The following is a 16,629-nucleotide window of genomic DNA, read 5'->3' as shown; positions in this document are numbered from 1 at the left end:
GTGAGTGAGTGAGTGAGTGAGTGAGTGAGTGAGTGAGTGATGTGAACGAGTGATGTGAGTGAGGGCTGCAGACAGAGGGGTAGATAGTGGCCGACACGTGAGCGCCACAGAGAGCTATAGCCGGCTGTGACTGACGGAGTAATGAGTGAGTGAGTGGGTGAGAGCTGGAGATGACGTGGTAGATAGCGGCAGACATGTGAGAGGTGAGGCAACGCTCCGAGTCAGCAGGTCCGCTGCTCAGAGGCTGCGAGAAAGAGGAACCCGCTCGACTCATTTCCCCTCCAACACACGCGGGTGTGAGGAGCCCCCCCCCGCCCTCCGCCCCAGGCGGCTCTCTGGTCGAGGGTCCGTAGGGACGTCTGTCCGCGGCCCCGATCCCCGGGTGATGAAGGGGTGGGAGACGGGGCTGTCGGCCTTCCTGTCGCCATGGAGACGACAGGAACCCGCCCCTCAAAAGAGAGTACGTCTCCTTTAATCACGGCGTGCCACGCTGTGATAAACCTGAGTCGCCACGGCAACCGCTGGAGATTCAGGAAGATAACTCAACTTGACATGAAGTGAAAACCAAGAGGGCCGACCGAAGCCTCGGCCATAACAGCTGACGCCGGTTTGAGTACCACACGGGAAGCCATAAACAACACTCATTAACCCGCGGTGCGCACGTGGACACGTGCACACCCACGCAGATTATAGAGATATACGTATTCACACACGCGCACACACACACACACACACACACACACACACACACACACACACACACACACACACACACACACACACACACACACACACACACACAGATAAGCCGGGCCTTGTTGCGTAGACCGATGAGCCGATAGGCGGGAGTTAAAGTCCTCGCCGCAGTGAAGACTCTGACCTTTAGAGCTCCAAGACTACTGGCCACTCAGCAAGACTCCAGGTCCTCCAGGAAACACACACACCCAGACCCAGAACCATCACACACATGCACACACACACACACACACACACACACTCACACACACACACACACACACACACAGACCCACACACACACACACACACACACACACACACACACACACACACACACACACACACACACAGACACATACACACACACACACACACACACACAGACCCACACACACACACACACACACACACACACACACACACACACACACACACACACACAGACACATACACACACAAACACACACACACACACACACACACACACACACACACACACACACAGACACATACACACACACACACAGACACATACACACACACACACACACACACACACACACACACACACACACACACACACACACACACACACAGACACATACACACACACACACAAACACACACACACACACACACACACACACACACACACAGACACACACACACACACACACACACACACAGACACATACACACACACAAACACACACACAGTTCCTTTTCCCAGCCTCTGTTTTACTCACCTCATCCCTCCCCCCTAACCCCCCTAACCCCCGTCCAACATAACAGACACCACGGGGGGGGGGGGGGGGGGGGGTCCATCTCCATCTTCCCGTAAGGAACTTCTGTGGTGACCTTGACAACACTCCACTCACCTCACTGGACAATACGCTCGGAATGCAAATATCCCCCCCTGCCCGTCGCCATGGCTACCTTTACGGTTTGGTTCACACACCTAGCCTTCCCGCGGAGGCCCAGAATAAACACAAAGGAGGACGAGACGCCGTGTCTCCGGCGAGGCGCTGCTAACACTGTTAGCCTCGATGCTAACAGCCCCCGTGCAGTAGCTCCAGAGGCGGGTGGCCTGACGTCATAACATAACATCGTTCCGAATAACATTACTTGGAATCTGTTGTTTTCTGAATAACGTTTTTTACGGAGCAGAATCAGAGATACAGTGTTTTGTCTGCGTCGGTTCAAAGTCCGTCCCAGCCCTGACTCGTGACCCCCCCCAGACCGACGGGGGGCGACGGGCTCTGTTGAACCCCGACAACGCCAGCTCACCTCCGCATCTGGAGGCGTTCCGTCGCTGGGTCCTCCCGGAGCCCCGCTCCCCGTTCCCTCTCACCACCCCTCTCGTCTGGCCGCTGTTTTGGTTTCCCTGGCTTCCTGTGGCGGTAAACCTGTTAAACCCCCCCAGGGCCCCAATGCGGTGGGGGCCGGGACGGTTTATCTTCTTTGCTGTTGTTTTGACTAAGGCTTCATGTTTAGAAGAACACGGTTCAATACGCCAGCGTACGTTTGGTTTATTGCTCTGGGGCTGAAGGACTCCAGGGGGCCCTGTCACTCAGGCCGTGGTCCCCCCCCCCCCCCCCCCCCCTAATCACCACAGGGGGCCGACCGACCAGACACTGTTCAAACCTTGAGACGAGAACAGATAAAGAAATTCAAGAGCGAGATATGAGAGAGAGAGAGAGAGAGAGAGAGGGAGGGAGAGAGAGAGAGAGAGAGAGAGAGACAGAGAGAGAGAGAGAGAGAGAGAGAGGAGAGAGAGAGAGAGAGAGAGAGAGGTAGAGAGAGAGAGAGAGAGAGAGAGAGAGAGAGAGAGAGACAGAGAGAGAGAGAGAGAGAGAGAGAGAGAGAGAGAGAGAGAGAGAGAGAGAGAGGTAGAGAGAGAGGAGAGAGAGAGAGAGAGAGAGAGAGAGAGAGAGAGAGAGAGAGAGATAGGGAGATGTTGACGCAGTGTTTCAGGGGAGGTGGGAGGTACACTTGTTACTCCAGGACTCTCCTAGGCTGCCTTTGAGTTGGTTCCCACACAGTGCATCTGATGTGAATACAGTACACACTAATGTGCACACACTAATGTGTACACACTAACCCTTATGGATCTCGATTCAGAGGAAACTACTACCTCTGGTTCGCCGTATTGAGAGTCTGCTTGCTCAGGGACAAACAACAATGTACTCCTTGAGACGGCTCTACGTACCTGTGTGAGAGAATGTGTGTGTGCATGTGTGTGTGTATGTGTGTCCAAGTATGTATGTGCTACACTCAGCTGTTCCTGCTCTGAAAAACAAGAGTCTGGACTGCTTGGGTCAGCAGCCTCGCTTCCTCAAACCCTTCAGACTGGCAGGGAGGAAAATATGTGTGCGTGTGGATGCGCGCGTGTGTGTGCGTGTGTGTATCTGTGTGTGTGTGCGCTTGTGTGTCTGTGTGTGCGTGTCTATGTTTGTGCACAACCAAGCCGAACCAAAATCCAAACAATAACCACTAACCCAAAGAGAAGGGGTCCACCGATGCCTGCGAGGCTGTGAGTGTGGGTGGAGCTTCACGTGTGGTTCTCGTCCCGCTCCGCAGGTCTGCTGACGTTCGTGAACTGTGCGTACGTCAAGTGGGGCACCAGGGTGCAGGACTTCTTCACCTACGCCAAGGTCATCGCGCTCATCGCCGTCATAATCACCGGCCTGGTGAGGATCGGACAAGGTAGGGGTCATCTGCGTCCCCCCCCCCCCCGGAATGGTTGTGGCTCCAGAATACTCATTAGTTAACAGCAGGTGCTTTAAAAAGATACTTAAGAAGCAGAGATGTGCAGCGGTCCGCGGTCGCCTTAAGAATGTCCCCTAAACGCTCGGGTGTGTGTGTGTGTGTGTGTGTGTGTGTGTGTGTGTGTGTGTGTGTGTGTGTGTGTGTGTGTGTGTGTGTGTGTGTGTGTGTGTGTGTGTGTGTGTGTGTGTGTGTGTGTGTGTGTGTGTGTGTGTGTGTGTGCGTGCGTGCGTGCGTGTGTGTGTGTGTGTGTGTGTGTCTCCTCAGGCCACACCCAGAACTTCGAGGGCATGTTCGAGGGCTCCTCCACGGACCCCGGGGCCCTCGCCCTGGCCCTCTACTCCGCCCTCTTCTCCTACTCCGGCTGGGACACGCTCAACTTCGTCACCGAGGAGATCAAGGACCCAGAGAGGTACAGGAATAGGGTCACGATTAAAGGGGAGGACATCCATAGGGTCACGATCAAAGGGGAGGACATCCATAGGGTCACGATTAAAGGGGAGGACATTCATAGGGTCACGATCAAAGGGGAGGACATTAATGTATATGTTTAAAGGACAGGCTGTATGTGATATATTAATGATTTAAAGGGGAGGCTACATATGTGATATAGTAATGATTAAAAGGGGAGGCTGAATATATCATAAAGTAGTTAATAAATGGAAGGGGGAACTCTTTTTGCTAGACACACCCAAGCTGTATTCACGTTAATAAAGGAACAGATTGTGGATTGGGAAATAGTGAGTCAGAATCCACCCTATTTATATATTAAATTCAGTGTGTCGGAGAGATGGAGACGCTGAGAGCTCCAGTGATGTGTGTGTGCATGCATGGACCGTGCACGTGTTGGTGTGTGTGTGCATGCATGGACCACACACGTGTTGGTGTGTGTGTGTGAACGTGCATGTGGTGCGTGCATGTGTGTGTGTGTGTGTGTGTGTGTGTGTGTGCGTGTGTGTGAGGGAATGCTCGGCTTCGCCCCTGCTTTGATTCACGCCGTCCATCAGACGATCATATGAAGCAAAGCGAGGCACGTGATTGGACTGCATGCCTCTCTGGGAGTTCTCAGGCAGATTAGGTGACTGACTCCACAACACCTACCCCCCCACCCCCCCCAGCCCCCCACCCCCCCAGCCCCGACCCCCACCCCCCATGGGTCAGCTCTCAACCTCTGTTGCTCCTGCACTCCTCTGAAGTATTATTCTCCCTCTTCCCTCTCCCGGTGCTCTGTCTCCCCCTGCTGGTGATTGTGGTGAACCGCAGGAACCTGCCGCTGGCCATCGCCATCTCCATGCCCGTTGTCACGGTGATCTACATCCTGACCAACGTGGCCTACTACGCCGTCCTGCCCATCAACGCCATACTGGACAGTGACGCCGTGGCGGTGGTGAGTGCTCTGGTCTCTCTCTCTCCTGCACACACTCGCTTTGTGGCAGATTGAACCTCACGCAGTCGGCCGTTACCCCCTCCAGGCCGCGTGTCGTTTGAGTCTGGAGTTATGAACCCTTTTAAGTCCAGCCGGGGTATTTTGGGGGTTCAAATTGTTTGAATAAATGTATCAAAGAAAGTATTATTTTAAAGAATTCCAACCCCACCAATAGGATTAATAGGATAGGATTTAATCCTTTTGAATAGGATTAAAGATGAGAGTAATGTTGTTAACCTCTTCCCCTCGAGAGGACCCCTATCCCCCCCCCCCTTTAAAGGCATTAAACACATGACAGAGCGGAGCTGTGACCCAGCCCCTTTTAGTTGATTCATTCTCAACTATTACCATTGATAGCTCAATGAAACACAACTCTGCTGAAGTAGAATCCCAAAACCATCAAGAACAAAGTCCACCTTTTTAAAGCTACGACCATAAATGATGCCTTACCTTTGTTGTTTCTGTCGTCAGAGTTAGGTTGATCGCATGTTTGATATAATGCTTAATATAAACCGATTATCCGGTGTCTCTGGGCAACATTTTGATACCTCACCGCCGGTGTTCCACATCCATGTGTAGACGCTTAGGGAGGGTTTCACAGGACGGGTCGATCGCCTGCAGAACACGCGGCCTTGGTCGCCATCTGGTGGCCGTGTGGTGCACTTGCACGATCGTCTTTGCCTGGCGTCTCTGACCTCGACCATAACTGGCGTCCGACAGCCTGGCGTGCATTAAGCCCCGCCCCCTCTCTCCTCCCCGCCAGACGTTTGCCGACCAGGTGTTTGGCGTGATGAACTGGACCATCCCGCTGGCCGTGGCGCTGTCCTGCTTCGGGGGCCTCAACGCCTCCATCCTGGCCTCGTCCCGGTGGGTAACCATGACAACTCCTCCTAAAAAAAAAGACACACCAGCTGAAAAACTGAAAGTTAATTTCCTGTCTCGTGTTTGTCTTTGAGGGCAGATTATGGGTCGCGTGTCTAACGTGTGTGTGTGTTTCTGTGTTTCTGTGTGTGTGTGTGTGTGTGTGTGTGTGTGTGTGTGTGTGTGTGTGTGTGTTTCTGTGTGTGTGTGTTTCTGTGTGTGTGTTTCTGTGTGTGTGTGTGTGTGTGTGTGTGTGTGTGTGTGTGTGTGTGTGTGTGTGTCTGTGTGTGTGTGTGTCTGTGTGTGTGTGTGTGTGTGTGTGTGTGTGTGTGTGTGTGGGTGTGGGTGTGTGTGTGTGTGTCTGTGTGTGTCTGTGTGTGTGTGTGTGTGTGTGTGTGTCTGTGTGTGTGTGTGTGTGTGTGTGTGTGTGTGTGTCTGTGTGTGTGTGTGTGTGTGTGTGTGTGTGTGTGTGTGTGTGTGTGTGTGTGTGTGAGTGCAGGCTGTTCTTCGTGGGCTCCAGGGAGGGCCACCTGCCCGACTACCTGTGCATGATCCACGTGCACCGCTACACCCCCGTTCCCGCGCTGCTCTTCAACGTGAGTAGCCCCCCGGCGTCTGCTAGCCGCGCCGTGCTAACGATGCTAACGACGTAGCTCGCGCGTCGCGCTCCACCTCGAATACAACACGTTCACCTCCCCCTGCCTGGTGTGTGTCTCTCCCAGGGCGTGATGGCGTTGATCTACCTGTGCGTGGAGGACATCTTCCGGCTCATCAACTACTACAGCTTCAGCTACTGGTTCTTCGTGGGCCTGTCCATCCTGGGACAGCTGTACCTGCGCTGGAAGCAACCGGACCGCCATAGGCCCCTCAAGGTACCGCTCTCACGCCACTCGGCTCTGTCACGTATTTTAAGAACATGAGCTGCCCCCACATAGCCTCTAGGAAGCAGATTCAAACACACAAGCAATATTACCCTCACATAGCCACTAGGAAGCAGGACCAAACATATAAGCCATAAGTACTGTACCTAGCCACAAGGGGAGCAGGACCTTACTGAAGGCTGCAATAGCTACTCCATCCACAGAAGGCAGCACCTTTAGATAGGTGAGGAAGCCAAGGCTAATACGTCACATAGGCCACGCCCACTTCACATAGGCCACGCCCACTTGACCCTATCAATTTCGACAGAGAGATTGGGGGTCAGAAACTTCCGGTAGCTCAGACTTAGTTAGAGGTATTGATCAGCTGGGAGTCGCTCAGCACGTGTTCGATACAATTCCCCTCCTTTTGCTCCGTAGTTACCATCCCGAAATACTTTGACAAATAAAGTGAGTTAAAAACGATCCGGATTGGACTACTTTCTTCGAAGAACTCAGCAGCTCCAAACGTTTATCGTTTATTAAGTATTATTTCCGTAGTGCGTGTGTGTGGTAAAACCCACCTTTTTACGATTGCTCTCACTACATAACCTCCTTCCCTTCCTCCTTTTTTACCAATATACGTTCTTATTAAATGATTTTATTTTGCGTTCGCTCTGTAAAGGGTCTTTGAGTACTTCAAAATACACTCGATGAATCAAATGTATTATTATTATTTTGTTTTGAATCGGTGTGGCCATTACATCTTCAGAATGGTCAAAGTTCTGCCCCCTGCTGTCCCGACACCGTTGCTCCATCGCCCGTCTCGGTCTAACGCTGACCTCTGACCTCTGCCCCCCGTCCCCCCACAGCTCAGCCTGTTCTTCCCGATCGTCTTCTGCATCCTGACGGTGTTCCTGGTGGTGGTGCCGCTGTACAGCGACACCGTCAACTCCCTGATCGGCATCGGCATCGCCCTATCAGGCATCCCCGTTTACTTCCTGTGCATCTACACTCCGGCCACCAAGAGGCCGCTGTGGCTGCGGCGCCTGATCGGTGAGGCTCTCTCCAGACGATCACCTTCCACTGTTTCAACGCTCTGCCTTTAACCCGAGAACCAATGTAATGAGGCGTGGATTGAGCTAGGGGCTCCTAGACAGAATTCTCAGGTCCTCATCACGTTGAACATCAGTTTTGAGCGCAAAAGTTGGTTGCACTTCCTCGCAACTTCATTTTGAACCTTTTAGATACAAATGACTCACAATTATTGTATGTTGTACGTCCTTTCACTTAATTTAGAACTTAGCATCTTATCCCAGCCATCTTTGTTATGTACGGTTATGAAGGGGTTTACCTAGTGCTTGCTATTTGGTTCACTAGGTTATATGAACATCCTTACTGTACCGACAGAGATGTTGTTTCTCTTTCTTCTGACCAATGTACTTATTGTAAGTCACTTTGGATAACAGCGTCTGCTAACTGGGCTCCGCCGTAACACCCCCTCTCCTCTCCTCCTCCCTCCAGCCCGGTCGGGCCTGGTCATCCAGAAGGTGTGCTTCTCCGTGCTCACCGAGATGGACACCGACCACGAGGAGTGAAGCTCCGCCCCCTCCTCCCCCCCCCCCCCACCCCCCGCTCCTCTCAGACTGTTAGGAAACGCACAAGGGACCCGGCTGGGACTCAGAGCCGGATGTCCTGCCAATCAGGACGGAACCGGCTTTCTTGTCCTCTCCGATGGTTGATCGTCACCATGGCGACGACGACTAAACAACCATCCCCTGCCACGACGACGCTGGTAACCGCGACGAGCCGGTGGTGTTTCGGTGGTCGGACTACAGAGAACTATTTAAGAATCAACACCCCTTTTATATATATATATATATATTATATAGTAGAATTCTTTTTTTTTTTTTAAGATGTCTGAAGAACTACATTGATTTTATGTTCCCAATCAAACAGACCAGAATGCAATACATTATTTTGATTACGGTTGGATGGTTGAAGTGAAAAGCCTTTGAAACCAAAAGCACTGTGGACCAAATAAACTGTATAATATAGAGGGAGGTGTAGAAACTGTCTTTACTCCAGGGAGCAAAAGCGATGTTCTGAGATGTTTCACAGCTAGAAGACGTTCTTTTAAGGGCTATCTCTGCCAAATTTGAACTAAAATTGAATTGACTAATATATTAACAATCGAATGAACAGTTAAAGGTTTTAGAATCATGTTGCTCTGATCACCATAAACAAGTTCAACTTTAAAAGCGTTTATTTATAATAAAATTACAACTGAACATAATCTGAGTCCTTTCCATTTCCAAAACCGGTTGCAGTTTCACAAATTCACAACACAGTCCAGTAAATATTGTACGACTTTACTCTGGATAATAACACACAGACAACTCTTCACTCCGCTCCCATTATTGCGTCCATATTTACACACGATTCGCTGGGCTCCAGCCGCCAATCATTCCCATCTAGCCAATGGTCTCCTTCCATGGGCGGGCCTTGTCCCTGCCTGTCTGGGACACAGGCTTGTTATTGGCTGGCGCTGCTTCCTGCTGGAGAGGATTATGGGTAAAAGTCTGCCTCAATGGACCTGGGGAAGGAAGAGGAGGAAGGTGTGAAGGAGACTGTAGAGATGATGGCTGCATTCCAGTAGTCTTGTCTGTGGTACGTCCTGGCACATAAAAAATAGTGCTTAGCATCGTGTAGCATCTTATCCTACCTATCTTTGATGTGTACGGGGAGTGGGTTAACCTAGTGATAGTTAGTGCTTGGCACTTGGTTCTATCAACATCCTTGATGCACCGACAGATATAATGTTTCCCTTTCTTCCGACAAATGTACTTATTGTTAGTCGCTTTGGGTAGAAGCGTCTGATAAACGCCCTGAATGTAAACGTAAATGTAAAGTGACTCTTCATGACTCATCAGAGACAGAGACCCCTGGCCTAACCAGCTCGGCCGAGCTCCTGTTAAATCCATCGCCAAGGGCCCGACTTGCCCCGGCTACAACCATAGCTTAGCTTAACCTCATCCTAGTCTAGAAGGTCACGGGGGTTGAAGGTCGCGGCTGACCTTTGGCGGCCAGCTCCAGGTGATTCTTGATCCTCCTCTCTCTCTCCTCCAGCTGCTGCCCTAGCTGGGCGTTCTTCCAGCCTGGAGAAAAGACAAGTAGAGTTCAGTCTTTCGCCGAAAAACCAAAAAATACCTATTCAACAGACGTATGCAATGCTACGTTCCACCTAGCGTGGAGAGCCAAGATGGCCGCGGCAGGGTGATAGGCCCAATAGGGCTTCTATGAAACACTGTTACCCAGCAGCGGCCATCTTGGCTCTCACCGCTAGCTGGGAGCTAGCGTTTAGAGCCAAGATGGCTGCTTCTGGGTGATACGGCCAATAGGGCTTACTCACCCAGCGGCGGCCATCTTGGCTCTCAACGCAAGCTGGGAGCTAGCGCTGAGAGCCAAGACGACCGCCGCTGGGTGAGTCGGCGCTGTGACTCGGCAGCGGACCTCACCCTTCTTCAGGCTCTCCACGAAGCCGTCGTTGGCGGGCAGGGCGGAGGCGGGGTGGACGATCTTCTGGGGGATGGAGAGCTTCTCCCGCACCCAGGGGTGGCGGAGCAGGGCCACCTGGCACAGCGAGAAGCTGTTGGAGGTCAGCCAGTAGGTGAAGACCGCCTGGGGGGGGGGGGGGGGGGGAGAGGGGAGCAGGTTAAAGAGATGGCACACGCACACGGGCACACACACGATACCGATAATAATGGCTATAAAGCGATTCTGCAATGATCAATATATTGTTAGACGATTGCTATAGCTTTACATCATGACTTATGTCTAACGATGAATCCAACATGACTGAACAGGTTAACTTCTGGATTTCAGTCTTTATCCACGGTCCAAACTGAGTTCCTCAGTTACTCTGGTTAGTACACTGAGTTAACTTTTTGGATAGTTAACGTCCGTTCACATTTCCTTCATTCATGTGTTGCGACCACCTCAAATTGTTAAAATATTGATATTTGGGGCACTATTTCCTATCTAACTCTTCATTAATAAAGTTTAAAAATTCAACAAAAAGAATAATATTTTCTTTAAGTAAATATAGAACAAGATATTTGGCCGCACGGATCTTTAGTCCCGCCCCCGTCACTGACCGTGGGGAAGTTGATGGTGAGGGGCAGGATGACGAAGGGCATGATCCGGAACACCGTCTTCATGGCCTTCATGTTGGGGTTATCGATGCCCGACTCGGCACCCAGCTGAGAACACACACAGGCTGTGGGTCAGAGGTCTCTGTCCGCATTACAGTCCAGACCAGGTAGTATAAGATCTAGATTAAGATCTAGAGTAAGATCTAGATAAGATCTAGTGGAAGATCTAGTCCAAGATCTAGAATAGGATCTAGAATAGGATCTAGAATAAGATCTAGTGGAAGATCTAGTATAAGATCTAGTATAAGATCTAGAACAAGATCTAGAACAAGATCTAGAACAAGATCTAGAACAGGATCTAGAACAAGATCTAGAACAGGATCTAGAACAAGATCTAGAATAGGATCTAGAGCAGGCCTATTCAACTAGCGGCCCGTGGGCCAAATGCGGCCCCTCTCAATTTTTTCCTGGCCCGCAAGAGGTTGCATGCAAAAAATAAATAAAATAAAGGAGAAACATAGTTGCATGCAAACCAGGTTTCTGTGTGTAGCCGGTGATACTAGCCAGTATCAGTATCCCACAACCAGGAACTGGCATCATACGTGTGAGTCTAGCTTTTCTCATATGAATGCCATCAGAACAAGGGCACGTTGCTCCATGGCCTATGAGAAGCTGCATGAGTGTCTCAGGATGAGCCAAACTAGGCAAACAAGGCAGTGCAATCTTTCTCACTGACTCACTGGCTCAAAATGTCTCATATGTACAGTAGTTCTGTTTTGTGATGATTCAAACAACATTGTTTAATTCTAAATACGTGTCCAAAATATGTGAGAAGAAAATATTTTATAATGATACGATTAAAAGTGAAGAAGGAAGGAATGCGTCTGACAAGTTTATTCCATGTAGTAGTACTATATATATTTGTAGCGATTCATTCACGTAGTTTTACTCTGTGTGGCCCATGAACCCCCAGTGATTTTCCTTTTCGGCCCACTTGATAAGGAGGTTGAATAGCCCTGATCTAGAGTAAGATCTAGAGTAAGATCTAGAGTAAGATCTAGAATAGGATCTAGAATAGGATCTAGAGTAAGATTTAGTATAAGATCTAGTGGAAGATCTAGAATAAGAACAAGTCTTTATCCACTAACGAGTGGCGAGAACCGAGATAAAGTGATTCTTCACGACTAAACAGACATAAAGTTCAAAACACGTTTTAGACTAAACACACACACACACACACACACACACACACACACACACACACACACACACACACACACACACACACACACACACACACACACACCTCTTACACTTATTGTATGTTGTACTTAGAAATAGTACTTAGCCTTGTCTAGCATCTTATCCTAGCTATCTTTGTTGCAATGTAAATGTAAATATAGAGTTCCATTCAGCTCAACGTTATCCCTCCCCAGCCGACTGGGTCCCCGGTTAGGCCCCTCCCCCCGATGAAGCCCCGCCCCCGGTGGGGCCCCTCCTACCTCCAGGATGAAGAACATGGTGCCGGTGACGGCGATGGGCAGCAGGTAGAAGGGGTCGGCCATGGTGAGGTCGGGGAACCACAGGGCGCCTCCCGTCTGCAGGCTGGGCACCGGCAGGTAGGCCATCTTCCTCAGCGCGATGAAGAAGGAGATGAAGACGGGGGCCTGGGAGGGGGGGGACGCAGCGAGGTGAAGGCGGGCCTTGGACAGGATGTGAGCGCTCATAACGGGCAAGTGGCTGAGCGGGCATTCACAGGGAACAATCCAAATGGAAACACACCAAAACCATTTGATACATAAGGGCTCAAGGGTTGAATGGTAATCTTTGCACTGTTAAAGGGGCGGTATGTTAAAGGGGCGGTATGTTAAAGGGGCGGTATATTAAAGGGGCGGTATGTTAAAGGGGCGGTATGTTAAAGGGGCGGTATGTTAAAGGGGCGGTATGTTAAAGGGGCGGTATGTTAAAGGGGCGGTATCTTAAAGGGGCGGTATCTTAAAGGGGGCGGTATGTTAAAGGGGCGGTATGTTAAAGGGGCGGTATCTTAAAGGGGCGGTATGTTAAAGGGGTGGTGTTCTGCTGATCACACTCACACCTGGTGGCAGAATACCACCCCTTTAACAACCAATAAACACTCATCTCACAGCCATCCTATTAAGTCTTTTAGCCCACAAGCAGGGCCGTGTCTGGGTCCCAGGGGGCCGGTCTGTGTGGGGGCCGGTCTGTGGGGGAGCCGGTCTGTGTGTGGGGGCCGGTCTGTGTGGGGGCCGGTCTGTGTGGGGGGGCCGGTCTGTGGGGGGGCCGGTCAGTGGGGGGGCGCGGTCTGTGGCGGGGCCGGTGACACGGGGGAGGGTGAGCCCACCTGGACCAGCGGCACCAGGAAGCCCCTCAGAGGGTTCACGTCGTGCTTCTTCTGGAACAGAGTCAGGTCCGTGTAGGCCTTGGAGACTGCACACACACACACACACACACACACACACACACACACACACACACACACACACACACACACACACACACACACACACACACACACACACACACACACACACACACACACACACACACACTTTTCAATTTTTTTTTTTACTAAATAAGTTATTCTCCCAGCGGCCATCTTGGTTCCTCACACTAGCTGGGTGGGGGGGGAACCGAATGACCTTGCGGCCATCTTGGTTCCACAGACTAGCTGGGTGGGGCGATCTCAGTTCATTTCCCCCCACCTAGCTAGTAGTAGTTAGCAGCTAGCAGACCTAGCTAGTGTGTGGAACAGAGGAAGTTGCTGGGAGAACGCAGCCCACAGAATGACACACTGGTACCTTCTTAAGGAGAAGGAGAAGGAGAAGGAGAAGGAGGAAGAGAAGGAGAAGGAGGAAGAGAAGGAGAAGGAGGAAGCCCTCACACTCAAACTTGTTGCCGCCCTGCTTGGCCTCCGTCATGCGGCTGGTCAGCTTGGTCATCTCCGGCATCACGTTGTTCAGCTTGGCCGCCTCCCGCTGCCCCTTCACGATGACCGGGAACACGGCCAGACGGGCCAGCACCGTGCCTGGGGGGAGGAGGGGGGAGGGAGGAGGGAGGAGGAGGGAGCTATGTTTATGTTTTTGCCATCTACTGTGTATCCAATTTCCAATTTTATGATGCGAGAACTGAGCTGATCGAGGGGACGTTGTGTTGGCGGCTGACCCTGACAGCCTCCGTCTCTCCTTAGGGAGAGGAACGGTAAACGGGCTGCATTTATACAACGCATCTCTAACCAGGGGCCACTCTACAGCCCCACGATATCGCCTCACATTCACCCATTCATTCACACCGACGGCGGAGTCAGCCACGCAGGGCGACAGCCAGCTCGTCAGGAGCAGTCAGGGCGAGGCGTCTCGCTCAGGGACACCTCGACACTCGGCTACGAGGAGCCGGGGATCAAACCAGCAACCTTCCGGGTTACCAGCCAACCCGCTGCGCCTCCTGAGCCACGTGCCGCAGAGGAGGGCTCCGACCTCACCTGCGACGATGGCGCCCCACCAGGGCATGCCCAGGTCCATGTGCATGAACTCCAGCAGGCTCTGGATGAAGCCCACCGGGGTGTGTCCGGCCAGGCCCAGCTCCACCAGGGTGGGCTCCGCCAGCTGGAGGACCTCCGCCGCCGTGGGCAGGGCCTCCCCCAGCAGCTGCTCGCCCAGCGGCGGGGGGAGCAGGAGGGTCGGGTCGGCCAGCGCTCCGATTGGAGAGGCGTCCAGAGTGGGCGTGGCCTCCAGAGAGGGCGGGGCCGCGGGGATGGCCGTGGTTACCGGCGAGACCGAGATCTGGAATGGTGCCGTGAAGAAGAGGCAAAACGGACGTTTCTAGGCCAGCAGTACGATGTATATGCATCATTATTATTATTGTTATTATTTTAACTAATGAAATGCGTCATGTGTTGTGGACCTGTTGGGGGAGGGACTCTGTGAGGACCGGGGTGGGGTCGGACAGCACCGGCGCGGTCGCCAGCTCTGCTGTCGCGTACGGAGCTTCCTTCGCGGGAATGTCGTCCATGGAATACGTTTCACGGGGAAACTGAGGATCGGAGACGGACAAGGGAGCAGCGTTGAGTCCATCTGGGCTAGCGGTTTAATAGCGGTCGCCTGACAACAACAACAACAACAACAGCACCGTGTGTGCAGAGTCCCGCTCACCTGTGTGCTGTTGTGCCTCACCGCCACAGCATTGACCAATAGAAACCTTCCGTTGGTACGTCTGCCAAGGAGGACCCTGGCAGTGGGACTCGAGCACGCCACTGCCGAGTGGAGACGACATCTCTGTCCGAACGCCTGTTAACCCACGGGGTTACATGGTGGGAAAAGGGTTGACCGACAGGGTTAACTGATGGGAACAGGGTTCATTGATTCTTCACGTAACGACTCATTGAGTGCAGAGAAGTTTACTAAGTCAAGAACGACACAACTTGAGAGATCGGTGCAGAAACGTTGCAGCGCAGCGCAGGCCAGTTGTGAACCGTCTCTGTAGTTTAACAATTGCGGGTCACTCGAAAAGCGGACCTGATAGGGGACTGCTGCCTGTCAAAGTCACACCGGGCGTGCAGCGGCTAGCGGGTTAGCACACACACACATCATCAAATACACACACAAACACATGGACGTTCCTACGACCACGCACCGCATGGAGCCACTGACCTGGTTCAGGAACTCTGCCGGTCGACCCCCGCTCCCCGGGCATAGTGTACCCTGAGTATGTCTGAGAAGGCGTCGCGCCAAGCGGCCCGGAGTCACCCCGCTGCTACCGAGGGCCGCCATCTTCAGGAGACGTCATAGTCGAGCTACGGAAAGCAACAAGGACGCAGCAGACAGCGTTGCCAGATTGGGCCAGATTTTCCAGCCAATGTGGCAACACTGCAGGGAAGCGTGTCAGAATATTGGCCACAAACGCCAAACACAGAATGGGAGTTTCCATCGTTTCAGTTGGTCGTTTATCGATTCATTTATCTTAGCCTTTTTTTTCGGAATGTTTATTCCGAAAAAAAAAAGTTTATATTACATTTACATTTATATAGTCTGCGATTTGTTTACTTCCTGTAGCGGCTGTACTATCATCACCGCTGTAAAGAGCTATATTTAGTCAATGTCTAGTTTGCATTTTCATGGTTTTGTTCAATGTAGTAAATGATTGCTATAATTAAGATTGAATATGAGGATGGACACCATAGACATCCTACATGATATATGATGGACCCAACCACGAGTTGCAAGTGGGGAAATCTCCTGACTTCTTGCGGCATTTCACGGAGGAACGCCCCCTTTTGGTCGGGCCCAATCGGGATTCTGATTCCGGTCGCCAATCCATGCATTGCACGGTTTTGCTTTGCGTGTAAAGGCCTAAATACACCGGCGCCGCAGCGCAGCGGCGCGCATTTTACGCGCGTCAAAAGCCGCCCCTAGCACCAACTGGAAGCGGCGCGACGGTCGCGCTGCAGTATAAAATCAGGAAGTCACCTGTCAATCAACCGCAGCAAAGAGACGAAACGCAATGGGTGAGTAGCCTATTGTAGCCTAGTTTATTTATTTTCCATATTTTTGGCTGAAAGTTTTGAAAAATGTAAAAAGTATGTTTTCAAGCATCAGATCAACTTAGTTTGTAGGGCACTTTATCGTTTTATTTACTGTCATTTCTTATTTATTTTATATTTTGCAATTATTCATCTACTGCATCAACAATCTAAATAAATGCAGCACCCTCTATTAAGCCTTTTTAGTATATAGTGCAGTCACCTTTTAAGGCCAATTGTTATTGTGTGTATTTATTGTATTGAGCTACTGGATGGCTTTATTGGTCCCCA

General features: G+C 51.4%; 2 protein-coding genes across 3 annotated transcripts; one reads left to right on the top strand and one right to left on the bottom strand.

The window, feature by feature from the left end:
• Positions 1-2,818: 2,818 nt before the first annotated feature.
• On the top strand, positions 2,819-8,944 carry slc7a7 (solute carrier family 7 member 7). The gene is made up of 8 exons (XM_060035587.1): positions 2,819-3,444; positions 3,772-3,916; positions 4,768-4,891; positions 5,694-5,797; positions 6,291-6,387; positions 6,514-6,663; positions 7,521-7,704; positions 8,173-8,944. The coding sequence occupies exons 2-8, from the start codon at positions 3,795-3,797 to the stop codon at positions 8,244-8,246; spliced, it is 855 nt and encodes a 284-aa protein (XP_059891570.1). The 5' UTR covers positions 2,819-3,444; positions 3,772-3,794; the 3' UTR covers positions 8,247-8,944.
• Positions 8,945-9,004: 60 nt separating this feature from the next.
• Positions 9,005-15,630, bottom strand: oxa1l (OXA1L mitochondrial inner membrane protein). 2 transcript variants are annotated; one of them, XR_009522623.1, is made up of 11 exons: positions 15,470-15,630; positions 14,972-15,106; positions 14,724-14,852; positions 14,302-14,602; positions 13,705-13,848; positions 13,165-13,250; positions 12,305-12,469; positions 10,806-10,910; positions 10,162-10,329; positions 9,726-9,806; positions 9,005-9,244 (listed from the first exon to the last, which is right to left on the bottom strand). XR_009522623.1 is itself a non-coding variant. In XM_060035569.1 (11 exons), the coding sequence occupies exons 1-11, from the start codon at positions 15,587-15,589 to the stop codon at positions 9,123-9,125; spliced, it is 1,551 nt and encodes a 516-aa protein (XP_059891552.1). In that variant the 5' UTR covers positions 15,590-15,630; the 3' UTR covers positions 9,005-9,122. The 2 variants fall into 2 exon arrangements, 1 of the variants encoding a protein (XP_059891552.1); XM_060035569.1 differs by having other exon boundaries at positions 10,167-10,329.
• Positions 15,631-16,629: the final 999 nt, after the last annotated feature.

Source organism: Gadus macrocephalus, chromosome 17, assembly GCF_031168955.1.
Source record: "Gadus macrocephalus chromosome 17, ASM3116895v1".
In the NCBI taxonomy this organism is placed as follows: Eukaryota; Metazoa; Chordata; class Actinopteri; order Gadiformes; family Gadidae; genus Gadus; species Gadus macrocephalus.
The sequence above is the reverse complement of the archived record's forward strand: the minus strand, read 5'-3'. Positions and strand labels throughout refer to the sequence as shown.